Genomic DNA, 16,181 nt, shown 5'->3' with positions numbered 1-16,181 from the left:
ATGTCAAAATATGTATATTTATAGACTACTCAATGTCATGCATCTAGAGGGTACAATCAGGAAATCAAAGAGTCCATCCTGTAGACAGATGACTGATTATACAGCGGATAAGCTCTCGTATTACTTTTTCCGACATACTATACTATGGCATTTTTCGACATACGACTTTTTTTCATCGGTCTTCAGGCAACTTACATTCAGTATAACAAAAGCCACATTAACAGTTTTTATTATAATTATAACACATTATCACAAACATTAACAAACAGAAACATCCACAAATAATGTAAAGTGGTCTTCTACAATTAAACTGTACAGCTTATTTGTTTATGAACAAAACATTTAAATTATTTGCATTGAAGTTTTTTGTTAATTTAAACTGCCCAAGCTAAAAAGCAACACAATAAAAAAAGAAAAGAAAATGCGTGCAATTTAAAACCAGGTAATAGTGCAATATATTTGCCAGTTATGGGCACACAAGAGTCACCTTTATCAGTTCGGTCTGGACAAAAATAAGAGTAGTTTCAGAATTAGTACTCGGCTGCCTTTGCCCTGATTACGTAACGGTAGTTGATGTTAATGGCATTTTTTACTTTGGTTTAATGGGCATGTATCACAGGCCAACATAAAATAAAGGAACAGGAGAAAGAAGAAACATATTGATAGAAGAGTTTCACCTAAGCAGCTACTTAGGTGAACTAGGACAAGTCAAAAAGGAGAGGTCATCATAGCATGGAGAGGTTTGTTCACCACACCACAGATCCTCTCTGCAGACAAAACAAATGCAAAGATATACATACTATGACTAAAAAAAGAATCAGACACCTGAGAAGAGTACTTCACAGAACACAACTCTAGTGAGAGTACAACTCAAAAATGATTTGGCTTCATTTCCAATCATGGCTGCATACATTTTCCCCACAGCAGTTTGAACACATAATGACTGACACGGAGGTGGTAGAGAACAGAGCAAAGCATGTGAGAAATTCAAATAGTAGATCTGATGTCATTTTCAGTTGAGGCACACTGTAAGGTTACAAAGATGGTCATACTGGTATGCTTAGTGAAAGCCTGACATCCTGCGTGCCAGGCATTCTCCTCCCCTTTAGCCCTATTTTCTATCTACAGTATTTCCATTTTGCAAAAGCACCGTGGCTGCATTTGGGTCTCAGCACCGCCCAACATGATTGTGATTGGTTTAAAGAAATACAAACAATCCAGAGCGTTTTTCCAGCTATACCAGAATGTTAACACGTGCAGCCAGACCATACTCGCGCTGTGGAGATAGGTCTGGCAATGCGTGACTACTTGTGAAGTAACGCAAAAGTTAATACACAGGAACACAAAATTAGTTTAGAAACGTTTTTCCCACTGTGATTTTCTGGGGACTCCGTACTATTGTCGTAATAGACCCACATCACCTCAGCAAGTCTAAACAATACTTTCTACCATACCATCCTTTCTCACAACTAGACCAACCTGCTGTGCAACCAATCTTATAGCATCTACATAATTACAGGGCAATACACTGGAACTGTTTACGAACATTAATTAATCCTAATTCCAATATACCAATAAACAAACCACTGGTGCAAGTGTGGTTTGAAAAGGCTAAAAGCAGAATTGATTCTAGACCATACAGGACAAAAACAGCCAGCAGAGCTAAAGATAGTACAACCTTTCAGTGTACTTAAGTTAACGTAAAGGTGAGCCAGACAAGCCTGTGAAACCACACTGTGAACAAAGTATTTAAACTACACCCAAACAGGAAGAGCAGGGCTGAGCAGCATGGGAGCACATCTTTATGTTTTTCTTTTGCTTACACATAAAAAAGACGCAAAAAATGTGGCTATTTTCTGTCAGAATTTCTCTGGTACTGCAATTATAAAACATCTCTAATGTTGTAATGCTTTTAGGTTCCTGAAAGGTACTAAATTGTAATAGTGAAGGGAAAGTATCAAGGCAGCCACCAAGCCTCAGCCACACTAGGTGAAAGGTGAGGCATTACTCATTGCAGAAATTGATTTGTCTCCCTACAACCTTAAGGAGAGAAATGCAGCTTTAGTGGCCCGGTTTGTTTCAAAAGCAACACAAATCGAGGGCCAAAATCTTAGCATGGCAGTTGTATCCTGTCATTAATCCCCAAAGCACGAGAACAACAAGGCTTACCTGACTTTGTGTCAAATACCTAACACCGCAGAGAGACAAAAAACTATGTATTAAATATAGGACGTACAGGTTTGGTACAAAAATATACATTTAGATTAGTCATTTGGACTGACAATTTTTCAAAGACTTAAGAGTACAGCTGCTATGCGTCAGTTCAAAGTGTGACGAGGTTCTCGGCGATGTAACAGAGGCTGTAGAAGTTGCAGCCTAAGCAGCAGAGGTTACAGAGGGAGGACAGCAGTCTGTACAGCCACAGGCGACCGCTGAGGTGTCTGTATTTGACGTCCGTCTCAGACAGCTTGGCGTAAGCTTCGCGGTTCGACGAAAGGCCGATGTCCTGACCCAATCCGCACGCCTGCTCAATAAGGTGCATGTCCGCCATGATCTCTGATGTCATTTGGCCAAACCACTGAGCGTTGACAGCCGCGACTGTCACCGACACAAAGAAGATGAAGATCTGGTGGGGAAAGCAGAGTCAGAGATTAAAGAAATGTTCTGAAAATTGGTTGTATGCAACGCGATGATGTTGAACACACAACACACCTGAAAGGATTCTCTGTCGTTCAGCTTGTCGCTGGGATGATACACAGCGTAGATAGTGAGGTTGAAGAAGGCACAAGCTGAACCCAAGTGGAGGTAGAATGGGACAAGGCGACTCTGGATAAAACCATAAGTGTGTCTGTTCAGGTGGCTGTCCATTACAAAGCCTGAGCAAAAAAACAGAACAACACATTAGCACCGTAAGGCACCTACTGGCTCTTAATTCATAAAAAATACTCATTCATCATGGGACAGGAGGCTACTTTTACATGGAACCGAAATATCCTGAAAATAACTATTTCTGATGACCTCTACCCTAATTAAGTCAAAGTTAATTCATTTGAATAATCATATTAAGATGTAAGGTATCCCAAATCTAGTATGACTTAATCACACTATGTTTATCAGAATTTCCCCAATAATTTCAGACACATACATCAATCCAAATGCTAGATACATGCTTACTCTGCTCTGTGGTTTTAAGAAGTTAAGACTGTTACAACATTGTGTTTGCCTGGCTATACCACAATAAAAATGTGACAAAAACATAAGGTGTGTGGTTAAATACTGGCAGGAAGCTCAGATGTTGCAATGTACTGGGGATCAAGGGGTCATTTTCCGTTAATAATACAACTATGCTGGATAGCATGTAGAGTAGACCTTGGATTATTGGTGACTGAGCTAAAGGAAAAACAAGTCAGGGTCTGAGAGTAGACATAAAGGCGACCAATAAAAAAACAGGGTTGCAATAATAATAATAATAATAATAAAAAAAAAAAGGTGGTTCACTGAGGTCCTGTTCACACTTGACTTAAGTGGACAGATCTAAATACAGGTGTAAACGCACATTGAAAAGAACACTTCAGTCATCATTGTGTTGTTAATACAGCATGACAACATCCCTCTCCTGTGTGTTTCTAACTTTATTGTGTACTTTTATAGTATGTGTCTGTGTGCATGGTACCAACTTGAAATAAAAGTGACCCAAATCTGCATTCCCCAGTAGGTGGAGAGCAGCAGCAGCTGCAGCAGCTTGACTGTGAACGTGGGCTCATTGTCAGTGGACATGCTTCCTGCTCAGCCTCTTTCTTCTCCAGTCTGGACCCCACTGTAGTCTCCAAAACAGCCCCGTCAGGCAAGACCAGTAATGCTTTCTATCGCTTGTGAGGAGGGTGGGGAGAACTTGATGCTCCACTCGAAAGCCTCTGCAAAACAATACATAATCATAAGCAGTATAATAAAGGATGTGTTAACATGCAACATATAGTAAGAAAACTGGGTAAAAGCTTCCATGGTTTAACCCCAGTCAATGCAGGACAAATTTTTTAGGATTACTGCTATGTAGAGCTGGGCAATATATCGATATTATATCGATATCGTGATATGAGTCTAGATATCGTCTTAGATTTTGGATATCGTAATATCGTGATATTTTCCTGGTTTTAAAGGCTGCATTACAGTAAAGTGATGTCATTTTCTGAACTTACCAGACTGCTGTAACTATTCTATTATTTGCCTTTACCCACGTAGTCATTGTATCCACATTACTGATGATTATTTATCAAAAATCTCATTGTGTAAATATTTTGTGAAAGCACCAATAGTCAACACTACAATATCGTTGCGGTATCGATATCGAGGTATTTGGTCAAACATATTATATCTGATTTTCTCCAGATCGCCCAGCCCTACTGCTATGACGACTGAAACTTAGCGTACTCATCCACACCTTTAGATAAGAACTACACACCTCTTGTTACTGGGACAGCGGCAGCTTATGCAGCTTCCCAAGTAGACAACGCAACCAACAGGGTAACGTTAGTGTTGTATTTCTGTCAATATTGGAAGGAGTCTAGGACAGTTTGTACCCATAGACAGTAAAATTAAGTGTGCACCCTACATTGACATCCTAACTTAAACTTCCGCATTGTTGTCAAGGAAACCAGGTTGCTGTCTTGACCTCAGTGTACCGCAGTGTACAGATATCAAACAGACCAATAGAAAAAATAATATTACTCACTAAACCGGCTAATTCTCAAAGTCTGCAGGCTAAAAACAAACAACAGTGCTGCATGATTTAAGTCCAAACAAGCCCGACAGCAGCTAGTTACATTTTGTGACTGACGAGGCAGCACCAAATCTTCAAAGTCACCTTTGCGAAAACAAACTATTTCGTAAGCTAACGCCAGCTATTAATGTCTGCTAACGTTATATATGTACAAAATACCACCGTGTAGCAGATGATAAAAATAGACTAAGAGCTAGCGTTAGCTTAAGTTAACTGTGGAAGTTAGCTTTACTTAGAAAACTATTGCTGCAGTTCACATTCACAGTCCTTAAAGTCAGCAACCGTCACCTTTCTAATCTTGTAAGTTTTATTGTAAAAACTCTTTTGAGTACAGCCTACCTGTGTTGAACAAGAACTCCAGACAGCTTGTTGCAGAGGTCTTCGGCTCTGGTAGTAAACTTACCTGCTGACAGTGGCTAATAGCTTCGCTGCTAACTCACTTTACAAGTCAGTGCAGAAGAAGGCGGAACTCTAAGAGTCACATCAGTATTTCTATGGTCACAATGTGCTCTGGAAAAATCCCGAACAGTTCTTAACAAACTCCCATTTAAAAGAAGTTGAAGGATACAGAAACAAAACTAATGAAAAGCTCAGCTTTGCACTGTGCTTTTATTCAAATAGTCAAACAAATCTGCTCAGACTGTTGACTACATTTGTGTGACAGCTGTGGATATTATCTGTGAATCCTTATTACTAGTGCAACATGTTATTGGTCCCCCATTAACTAGAATCTAACGTTATATTTAAAAAAGCACAAGAATGATATTTATTCCAGGAAAGACATTTTTATTAATTCATTCAAATCACACGGTCCTGGTGATAAGTGATTTTGATATCAAAATAGGTAGCTTACTTAATATAGTTTGTTTGATTTCTTCATATCACAAAAGTAGCCTATTTATTTTAAAATATGGATAGGACGCTAATCAGGAAGTCATGTTTTCAAAGTCTATGGCACTCGGTAAGGCTGACCTGTTATTAAAAGATGTACAGAGAAATGCAAAGGTTCTGTCATGATAAGGCCGAACATACACATTTAAAAAAAAGAAAAAGAAGGGAAAAATACTTGGTGCAATATGCTCCCAACAAGGACAAGTTACACATAGGGAGTTAAGCAGCATTGAATCAGAACATGCATGTTGAAACAAGCTGTAGGTGTACAGAAAAGGGCAAAATAAAATACATTCATCATACTCAAAAGTATAACAACACTGGTGCTCTTGCCTCACATTGATAGAAGGGCCTCTTAAGACAGTTTAGTTGCCACGAACAAACACCTTAGCCATCAGCTAGTAGTGTGAGCAAAGCTTATTTTCGAATTCTTTAAAGCATCTTTGAATAAAACAGTTTTTGTTTTTGTTGTTTTTGAAACATCCCCAAACCAGAAGCTGCCGGCAAACATGACTTGCAGTCAGAGCCTGAGTGTATCTGTGACTCGGGGCGGAGGTCAGGTACCAGTGATGGGGTTCAGTGTCGGGCAGATTTACAGATTTTGTCGTAAACCTCCGGGAAGGCCTCCTTACAGCCTAGTTTGTCTCTCAGTCTGTGATACAGCTGTCCGTCAAACATCTCCCAAAACTCCTCTCGGTTCATGTACACATCTGCATACAGCATCTGGAACCTGCAGGAGGCAGATGGCACATGTACATATAAATGCAAGACGCAGCGTGAATGTTAATGTCATATTTTCTATGTTCCAGTTATTAATCGTTTCAGCACTAGTCACGGGCGTGACATTATCAATATCATTACAAAGTTTCACCTTAGTTACCAATGCTACATTTCACGTATTATTTGAGACTTACCCATGCACATCTCTAACAAACTTCTCCAGCTGACGCGTTGATGCTTTAGCTTCAAAGTGTTTGACTTTGGGCTCTCCATAAGCCCCAATATCCACATACAACTCCTCCTCTTGACCTTTGGGGTGGACCATCCCTCTGCCTGGCGGCAACAGGAATGGACACAGCCACAGAGGGTAGACCTGGAATGACACAAGACGTGCAGGAGTTCAAACAGGAGTATGTGCTATAAAACAGCAGGCATTTAGAGGCTTCATTCACATCTGAGCCTTACGTCGATGTCCTGGTGGAAGCGCGTGATGGCATCCTGCAGATTCTTCATGGGTACCAGCATGTCCTGGACCACGTGGTGCTGTTCATAAAGCCGTCTGATGGTCTCTCCCTGGGTGAGCTTCAACAGTGAGATCTTCGGAGGAACCATCCATCCAAAAAGCCAACGAAATATTGGGTTGTTGCCGAAAGGAATAATATCCTATAGAAAGGACACAAATATACACAGAGGCGTACACAAACGGGTTAAACGACAATGGCAAAAAGGCTCTGAGATGCATTACGTTCTAACTAGTGCTGAAACAATGAATCACTTAGGGGAACAATTATAATAAGCCATCGTTTAAGTAATTTATTAAGCCAAACATTTGCTGATTTCAGTCTCTCAATGTGAGGATCTGCTGTCTTTTTCCGTTTCTTGGGAGACAGACAACAGAAGTACATACAAGATGTTATGTTGGAAACAACTTTCCATGAAAAAGGACAATAAACAATCCATCTATCTTGTGTTTTTTTTTTTTAAATCATATAATGTTGAATTTCTACATGAGTATATCATTTGCCATAATATCTGTTCCAGCTTAATTAAGATGACACACAGATGTGGCTGGGTTGGATCAGTGGGTAGAGCACGCGCACATATACTGAGAGGTTTATGCCTCGACGCAGACCTGTGATAATTTCTCACCTAAATCTCCTATCAAATAAAGGCGGAAAAGCCCAAAAAATAATCAAAAAAAAAAGAGATGACACACAGATACAATCCACTTGTACTGCTCTTATATTCCAGCAGAGGGCAGCCTTCCAACACTATCTCACATCTCCATGTCCAACACATTAATGATGTCTATCACAAATTGTTGATGTAATCAAAGCGATGGTCAGCTCTCTTTCTGCCTGACTTTCCTTTGCACGGTCTACAAAAACCTTTCAAAAACAGAGAGCACCCAAAAGCCCAGAGCCAGCTCCTGTAGGTATCTGTCAAACCACGACTATGCATAATTTATCAGCCATTTACTGTCTCAGAAAACAAAGGATGCCAAGCCCTTCTCACTAATGGCTAATGGGGTGTGTGTGTGTGTGTGTGTGTGTAAAGGCAGAGAAAAAGCATAAGAGTGTAATAAAGAGAAGTGAGCAAGGATAAGATGATGACAAGCAAATATCTGGCAGATATGTGCAGTACAGTACTTACTAATGCAATCCTAAAGGTCATGGAAACAGCCTCTGTGTGATTTTGTGAGTACCTGAAGCTCCCAGAAGATGCTGCGTGTGTGTCTATGGTAGTACTGTCTTAGAGGGATGTATTCAACTCCTGCGTAGTCGCCCTTCAGGTAGCCCTCCACGTGTTTAAAGAACCATGGTTTAAAGTGCAGGCCGATTCTGTTGACCTGATGTCAGAGAGGAAAAGGGAGGAGGTTAAATGTGATGTAACCTATGAAAACAAGTCGATTACACGCTCCTAAACATTTTACCTTCTCCGGCTCGGCGTGGTCAGTCATTGCTCCCGTCATGATGACGGCGGTGTCCCGACTGTACTGGAGGCCCTCTACAAACGAGTTCCGTTTGTCCTCCGATGCTTCAGTGAACCGTTTACAGATGTTCTCCAGCCCTCTGACCGGCTCATAGTGCAGCTTCACCCAGGGTTTAGCGGGGATTATTTTAATCTCCGCTGCGACCAGGAACCCCAGCGTTCCACAGGACCACGGGACGGCGTGGAACAGGTCTGGGTTCTCCTCCTACGTGACAGACAAATGAATTGTCTATTTGAACAAGAATGAACTATTACAGAGCTGAAGCCTGTACCCTGTTTACTCATTCAGTGACAGTGGTAATAACTGTTAATTTAGTAGTTCTTGGTTTAAAAATAGAAAACAGCTGGATGCACTATTTGCTGTATGTTTACATTGATTTTGGGTATTAGCATTGTAAGTTTGAAAAGGATTGGGTTGAAAAATTAGGAAGGATGGATTTGCAATTTTTCCTTAGTCAAGGGGAGCAAATAAAGCTAATAATAATAACCATGGTGAGGGTCTGTCTTAAACATAAGGTCATATGGTCCAGTCCAGCTACGAGTATGTTCACGTGACAGAGGAAGAGTGCTTATCGAGCCTTCAAGTGGGCTCGTGTTTATGAGAAAAGTCCATATGAACGCCCCCTTTTTGTTGTATTCACAACCTCGTAAGCGGAAATTTTCTGAAAGCTCAGACTTGACGAGTTGTCTAAATGACTTCCCATCTCGTGAATGCAAGTTCACAAGTTAAATTTAAACCATGAGTGGAGTACTTATGAATTTGCCATGGGGGATCACTGGTTAAACATAACACACGGCACACATACTCAATACTCACCTCAGTGCAGCGTACTAAGCTGCCATCAGCTAGAACCAGTTCAAATGCGACACAGATGTGCTGAAACAGCCCGTAAATGTGAGAGGATGACTCAATGCCTGTACCCATCACCAAACCACCTGAGGGAGGAGAGAGAGAGAGAATAAAAGATTTGCTCGGAGTAATTCAATATCCTCACAGGTGAGACCCAACAGCGTGCAAACACACAAGCAGAAAGCAGCGCTTGCCTGCTGGGAGAGAGTAAGTATGTGCCTGCTGGGGCATGAGGATAAATGAATGTACCGTGGCCTGATGAGAAAACATTAGATTGTTGATGCACAGTTTATGGCATCAGGAAATCCATTATGAAACCCGATCCGGGGGTGCTTCCAACACTGCAGCCATTTCCTCCCAGTTTCATATTTCCAGCTACACTATCAATCCTCTAACAGCATTAGAGAAGTCGCTGGTGCTCCTAACAGGATACAGTGATTGATTGAGGAGATGCAGGACCTGCCTCACTGAACAATGAGCTGTGGAAATCATCAGTGCGTCTATTTCTGGAAACCCAAGAGCCACAGACGATGCCACTCTGTGACGATTCCCCAGAAAATAATCCACAGTAATACGAACGACATACCCACAGTGAGGTCATCGAGCTCGGGCAGCACAGGCAGTGTCCAGCCAATAGAGGTGAGGAGAGCAGTCACCTGACCCATGTTGGCCAGCGGTTCTACTCTCACCACCTAAAAAACAAAGATTACACTGAGTAAAGATGCGCCATCAGGCTGACAATACAAAACCCAGCCAGGTACATTTTAATGAGTAACAGTTAAAGTAACATTCATATTCAACAGGTTAAAGGAACACGCCGACTTATTGGGACTTTAGCTTATTCCCCGTATCCCCCAGAGTTAGATAAGTCCATACATACCCTTCTCATCTCCGTGCGTGTCGTAACTCAGTCTGACGCACCCACCGCTAGCCTAGCTTAGCACAGATCCTGGAGGTAACCGGCTCCAACTAGCCTACTGCTCCCAAAATAAGTGACAAAATACCGCTAACATTTTCGTTTTACGATACATGATTGGTATAGTCACAGCGTGGCGTAACACATGAGACACAGCCGTATTCTAACCGTATACATACTGGGAACTATATTCTCAGAAGGCGAAGCACTGCTACTTGGGCGGAGTGATATTACTCCAACTCTGAGAGAACTCCAGGCAACTCTCTGCTCCTTCTCAGGTGCTGCGAGCAAATCACTCCGCCCAAGTAGCAGAAGTAGCAGTGCTTCGCCTTCTGAGAATATAGTTCCCAGTATGTATACGGTTAGAATACGGCTGTGTGTCATGTGACCTTGTTATTCGTACACGCTGTGACTATACAAATCACAACATGTAAATAGGAAAATGTATCCCAGTATGTATATGGGTAGAATTTGTCTCCTTTTGTTGGGAGCAGTAGGCTAGTAGGCTAGGTTACCTCCAGCATCTGCGCTAAGCTAGGCTAGCGGTGGGTGCGTCAAACAGTTAGGACCATATCTCAATGGTTAGGACACGCACGGAGATGACAAGGGTATGTATGGACTTATCTAACTCTGGTGGATATGGTGAATAAGCTAAAGTCCCAATAAGTCGGCGTGTTCCTTTAAATGCTGAGAACTGGGAATACAGCGCCACTGTTTAAAGTCCAATGTGGCCAAAAACAGAGGCAGTCAGATGATCAAATACAGGTTTTAGACAAACCCCCACGTCAGAAAAAGATAGTAAACTGTAAAATTATTAAGCCAATTTTACCTTTAAATAAAGTGCATTAGGGCTGGTTAGGCTTACAATTTAAGCAGTTACTTTAATGAGTACAAAGTAAATGATGACCAAAACTGTAACCAGACAGAGTCTACAGCCATGCGAGTGGCTCCGTGCCATGCTTAGGCCTAGTGCTGCTTTGAGCTAAATGCTAATGTAAGCATGCCAACGTGCTCACAATGACAATGCTAACATGCAGATGTTTGGTAGATATAATATTTACTATGTTCATCATCTTAGTTTAGCGTGTTAGTGAGCCCTAAACACAAAGTGTCTGTTGAATCCTCCTACCTGCCTCTTTGTGTCCACCTCCAGAATGTCCATCATGTTGATCATGATGTTCTTGTGGGTTTTCTTGTATTTCCCCACTCTGAGAGATACGGTGAGCCAGCCGGGCCGACCCGTACACATGTAGGTCTTACTGCCGTCCTTCCTCCACTCACGCACCTGAAATCAGAACACATGACACCGGGAATGGATGATTATCTCTTAAGTGACGAGGAATACACAGCATACCTGACTATTTACCTATTTCACTAATCCACCAATAAGGCTGTCTGCCAAGGCTTTATGTCATAAAAGACTGAGGACATTCTTTGAGGTCAAAGGCCTTGGCAGCTCATTTGAACTCCTCAAAGTATATTTTGTGACCTTTGCAACTCATTCATTCCACTGCGGAGAGCCTTTATGGGTCTTTACTTTATTATTCCGTTAGAGTCCACATGACTGGCAAAAACTCTCACAGGCCTGTGGCTAGTTTGATTTACCTGTACTTTGTGTCAGATTCCTCTCACCTGAGCAAATTATTTTAGGTAATCAAGGTATTAGGCGTCGGTCTGCTCTGACCCCATGGTGCTCTCCCTCTTACATAGTCAGCATCTTCAGCATAGTCAGAGTGTTAACATTTTGCCTACAGTGGCACTTATAAGTTTATGAACCCATGCTAAAGTTGACTAAAATGAGGAATAAAAAAATCCTCTTTTGGAAATTGATCTTAATGCCTTAATAAAAAAAATGAGGAAAATACAACCTTTAAGGACACCAATTTACTTTGTGAATGAATAATGTATGGTAAATAAATGAATGTTCTTCCTTAAAATACGTAATACATAAGTATACACCTATAGTAATTCCATAGAGGCTAGGGCAGATTTTTTTTTTAAAAGGCACAGTTATTTAGTGGATCCAGGATACTATGCATCCTGATAAAGTTCCTTTGGATTAAGAGTTCCTCATCATCACATACCCTTCACCATACCTAGAGATTGGCATGGGGTACTTTCCATAAGATCATCTCTCAGTGCAAATCAAAGCAGCTATTAGGCTAACTGAAATAAAACCATGCCAATATCTAGGTATGGTGAAGGGTATGTGATGATGTGGGGGGGCTATTTTAATTCCAAAGATCAAGGGAACTTTATCAGGATGCATAGTATCCTGGATCCATCAAATAACTGGCCTTTAAAAATAAAAAATCTGCCTGGCTCTATGGGAATTTAACATAGGGGTGTACTGACTTATGCCCCCTGTATTTTAAGGAAGAACATTGATTTATTTACGATACATTATTCATTCACAAAGAAAATTGGTGTCCTTAAAGGTTGGATTTTTCCTCATTTTTTTATTAAGGCATTAAGATCAATTTCCAAAAGATGATATTTATTCCTCTTTAGCATGGGTTCATAAACGTATGAGTGCCACTGTAAATTCACAAATAAATCCTCTCATAAATTGTATCTGTACCACCGCACAGACAGACAAAGTTGTTAAGGACTTGAGAAAATAGAACATGAAATCTTTGGTACTTCAAAATGTTCTTTTTGATAATGTCGAACAGAGATATGCCTTCACATGCTTCCAGTGGAAAAATACTGGCCATTCCTCTACCAGGCAGATAGTGAGAAAACAACACACAACTAACACACGTTTCAGACTTAATTTCCAGAGTAGGAGTGGACATTGTATTATGTCATTTGATTGGTTCAATTAACACATTTTGGACACTGAAACCAATCAGGAAAGTAGTTGCTTGAATTACAGCGACCATTAACTTGCAGGCCCAAAATTCAAGGAAATCAGTGGGCTATTAATCAGCACTATTATTGAAAGATACACATCAAGAATACATTTTAACAGGACTACCATCAGATATTGAAATTATAAGAGCCCTAACGATGATGTAACAGTTGTTTTCTAAGACAGCCATGGCATGACAGCACCTCTCATTTTTTTAAGTAACACTTTTTATTGAGACAGCTATGGGGCTCTACAGAAAATGTATGTTTTGATAATTAAGTGTAAGCCTCTTCTCACAAAATAGCTATAAAGTAGATATAAAATACTTTTTGGAATTTTTGTAATGGATTAACAAGTGATTGATAAGACAGCAATAGAGCAACAAACTTTTACATCACAATGCAGTTGCACTGCACTGCTGTGAGTTTTTCACTACCCATGATTTCTTGCAAAACAAATGTAACATAGGTGACTCCTCACTTTATTCATCAAGTAGGCCTGAGTATCACAGACTTAACTGTACCAATCATACACTTTACACAACTTTCAACTGTCAACACTGGCATAGGGTTTAGATATTACTAAAACTATAGTGTTGGAGGGCTGTACCTTTCTTTTCTTTTTCAAAACCAGCTGTTTACGCATTATTTTATCACACCAAATGAAAATAAACGTCAAACATTTTGCACTGTATGCACGCGCGCGCGCACACACACACACACACACACACACACACACACACACACACACACACACACACACACACACACACACACACACATCCTATAGTGTTATGTTAATGTGTGTTCAGAAGGTCTATGTTAAGACAAAAATCTGGTACTTGTCCTTTTTTGACACACACACACACACACACACACACACACACACACACACACACACACACAAAAAAACACACACACACACACACACACACACACACACACACACACACACACACACACCCACACGGATCCTGTTAATTCTGTTAATGTGTGTTCAGAAGGTCTATGTTAAGACAAAAATCTGGTCCTTGTCCTTTTTTGACACCCACACACACACACACACACACACACACACACACACACACACACACACACACGACGACGATGATGATGATGATGATGATGATGATGATGATGATGATGATGATGATGATGATGATGATGGCTCACCTGTCGCTGGATGTCCCGCACGCGCTGGTCGTGCAGTTTGGGCGCAGAGCACATCTTGAAAATGAGCCATGCCCGCACATAATAATACACATCAAATATAACGGAGAGCGGCAGCAGAAACAAACACACAAAGATCCACCGCTGGTGAACGATCACGTAATCTAGACCTTTGACTTTGATCCACAGCAGGAGCAAAACCACCAAGCCGGCTAAATACAACAGCGAGTCCATCGTTTGTGGACAGTTCCGATCCAAATGGGAACGTTCTCCAAACTAAAGTCGGCTATCTGACACACTCTTTAGTTAAACTATTAAACTGACCGCTGGGAGATACATGTGGGGGGAGAACTCTGCATCGATTATGCCAAACCCAAACCGATCACCCCTTCACTGCGATAGGTGAGTGTTGCTAAGTGGTCGGTCGGCCCCTCCCCTGCTCCACACCGATTGGTTACAATTGCCAACGGGGCGGGACCGAGCACCAACGCTTCACGCTCATTGGTCAAAGAAGTGAATGCGGGCAGTAGCCTTTCTAACCTTTTACCAATCATAAAGCAGAGAGGCTGTCACACCATGCAGCCTGTTCCCATCTGTTACAATGTCCGTATCATCAAAGAACTTCTAATATAGACCGGCTTTGGTATCAGCCATGAGAAGGTCTGACGGGAAGATTAGAAGTTTTAATAGCGACAGATTTTAGTAACACTAAACTCATGCCTATGCCATTCAGTGCATGAATACTGGCAGATATGTAACTGATTTTTCTCATCATTATTCCTCATTCCTATGACCATTTTGAGGATCAAATAAATCAGCTCTATTTTGTGTTTTTGTTGTTATATAATATATTAATAGCAGGGCTGTAGTCAGATTTAAAAAATACTGAGGCCCTAAAAAACGGTTGTTTGGACTTTTTATAATTTATTTTATTTTATTAAGTTGAATGTTCCATTACCTGTCTTTTATTTTATTTGTAGCGATACTAGCAGCATGGCTCTATTGATGGCAATATTTGTCTGTCCATCCCTTTTGTCCATACTGAAATATCCCAACAACTATTGGATGCCATAAATTTGAGGTTCAAACATTCACGTTCCACTCAGGGAGAATTGTAATTACTTTGGTGATCTTCTGACTTTTCAACTATAGCACCATCATCAGGTCAACATTTAGATTTGTCCAATACTATTTTTTATGACCAACTACCTGCCAAACTAATGATTTCTCATCAGCCTCAGCTGTAGACCTAATTTGTGTTTAGTGTCAATTAGCAAATGTTAGCACTTAGCATCAGAGATGCTCACAAGTCTTTGAGCTAGAGTCCAAGTCAATGGCCAATGCTTAGCTTAACATGTTAGCTAACCTATCAGGGTGCGATTTCAGGTGCCTGATAAAATGAGATGTGGTTGAGCCCAAATCTTTCATCTTGATACCACATATTTTGCATTCAGCACTTCTTTTATGTGGGCCTAGGTTATTGAATCTAAAAGAAAAGTAATCTACTTAAAAAATTACACAGTATTTTTTAAATTGTGGAATCAGGAGAAAGTGTACTCTCTCCTCGTTGCTAAAACCAACAAATTCAGAATTAAATACATTTTGAAAACAAGACCTTAGTATCTTCAATGGTAGCTATATAGGTCCTGATTTTCAGCCTTCAAGGCCACCTCACAAATTCAGCAGTGTCTTGCTGGCATGTCTAGATACTAATTATTACTTTTAATAAATTCTTTAGGTCGTTCATCAGCCAATTTGGTCAACAATAGAAACAAATTGTATTAAATAACATCGCAGGGATGCTGTTCCCAGTGATTGTTAAACATCGGGCCTTCTTTATAAATCAGTGAGGCTACAAAAGCATGTCATCTCTTGTATGAGGATGTCAGCCTAAATTCCACACCATTTCATGTCCAATATGTCCATTTATGTTTTGCGAAATTGCTGTCACACACACACACACACACACACACACACACACACACACACACGACAGGGCTAAAGTGGTACCC

The 16,181-nt window shown here is 40.8% G+C and overlaps 2 protein-coding genes across 2 annotated transcripts; both read right to left on the bottom strand.

Annotated features, from left to right (window-relative positions):
* Positions 1–212: 212 nt before the first annotated feature.
* On the bottom strand, positions 213–3,881 carry si:ch211-121a2.4 (transmembrane protein 205). Its single transcript, XM_039810284.1, has 3 exons — positions 3,678–3,881; positions 2,713–2,876; positions 213–2,626 (listed from the first exon to the last, which is right to left on the bottom strand). Exons 1-3 carry the CDS (start codon positions 3,775–3,777, stop codon positions 2,324–2,326), a joined length of 567 nt encoding a protein of 188 aa, XP_039666218.1. The 5' UTR covers positions 3,778–3,881; the 3' UTR covers positions 213–2,323.
* A 1,656-nt stretch (positions 3,882–5,537) lies between these two features.
* dhcr24 (24-dehydrocholesterol reductase) lies at positions 5,538–14,578 on the bottom strand. The gene is made up of 9 exons (XM_039810283.1): positions 14,173–14,578; positions 11,276–11,431; positions 9,817–9,922; positions 9,198–9,316; positions 8,322–8,585; positions 8,094–8,237; positions 6,854–7,051; positions 6,583–6,761; positions 5,538–6,398 (listed from the first exon to the last, which is right to left on the bottom strand). Exons 1-9 carry the CDS (start codon positions 14,401–14,403, stop codon positions 6,245–6,247), a joined length of 1,551 nt encoding a protein of 516 aa, XP_039666217.1. The 5' UTR covers positions 14,404–14,578; the 3' UTR covers positions 5,538–6,244.
* Between the last annotated feature and the right edge of the window lie 1,603 nt (positions 14,579–16,181).

The sequence above is a fragment of the Perca fluviatilis genome, chromosome 9, assembly GCF_010015445.1.
Source record: "Perca fluviatilis chromosome 9, GENO_Pfluv_1.0, whole genome shotgun sequence".
NCBI lineage: Eukaryota > Metazoa > Chordata > Actinopteri > Perciformes > Percidae > Perca > Perca fluviatilis.
This window is presented reverse-complemented; position numbering and strand designations above follow the sequence as displayed.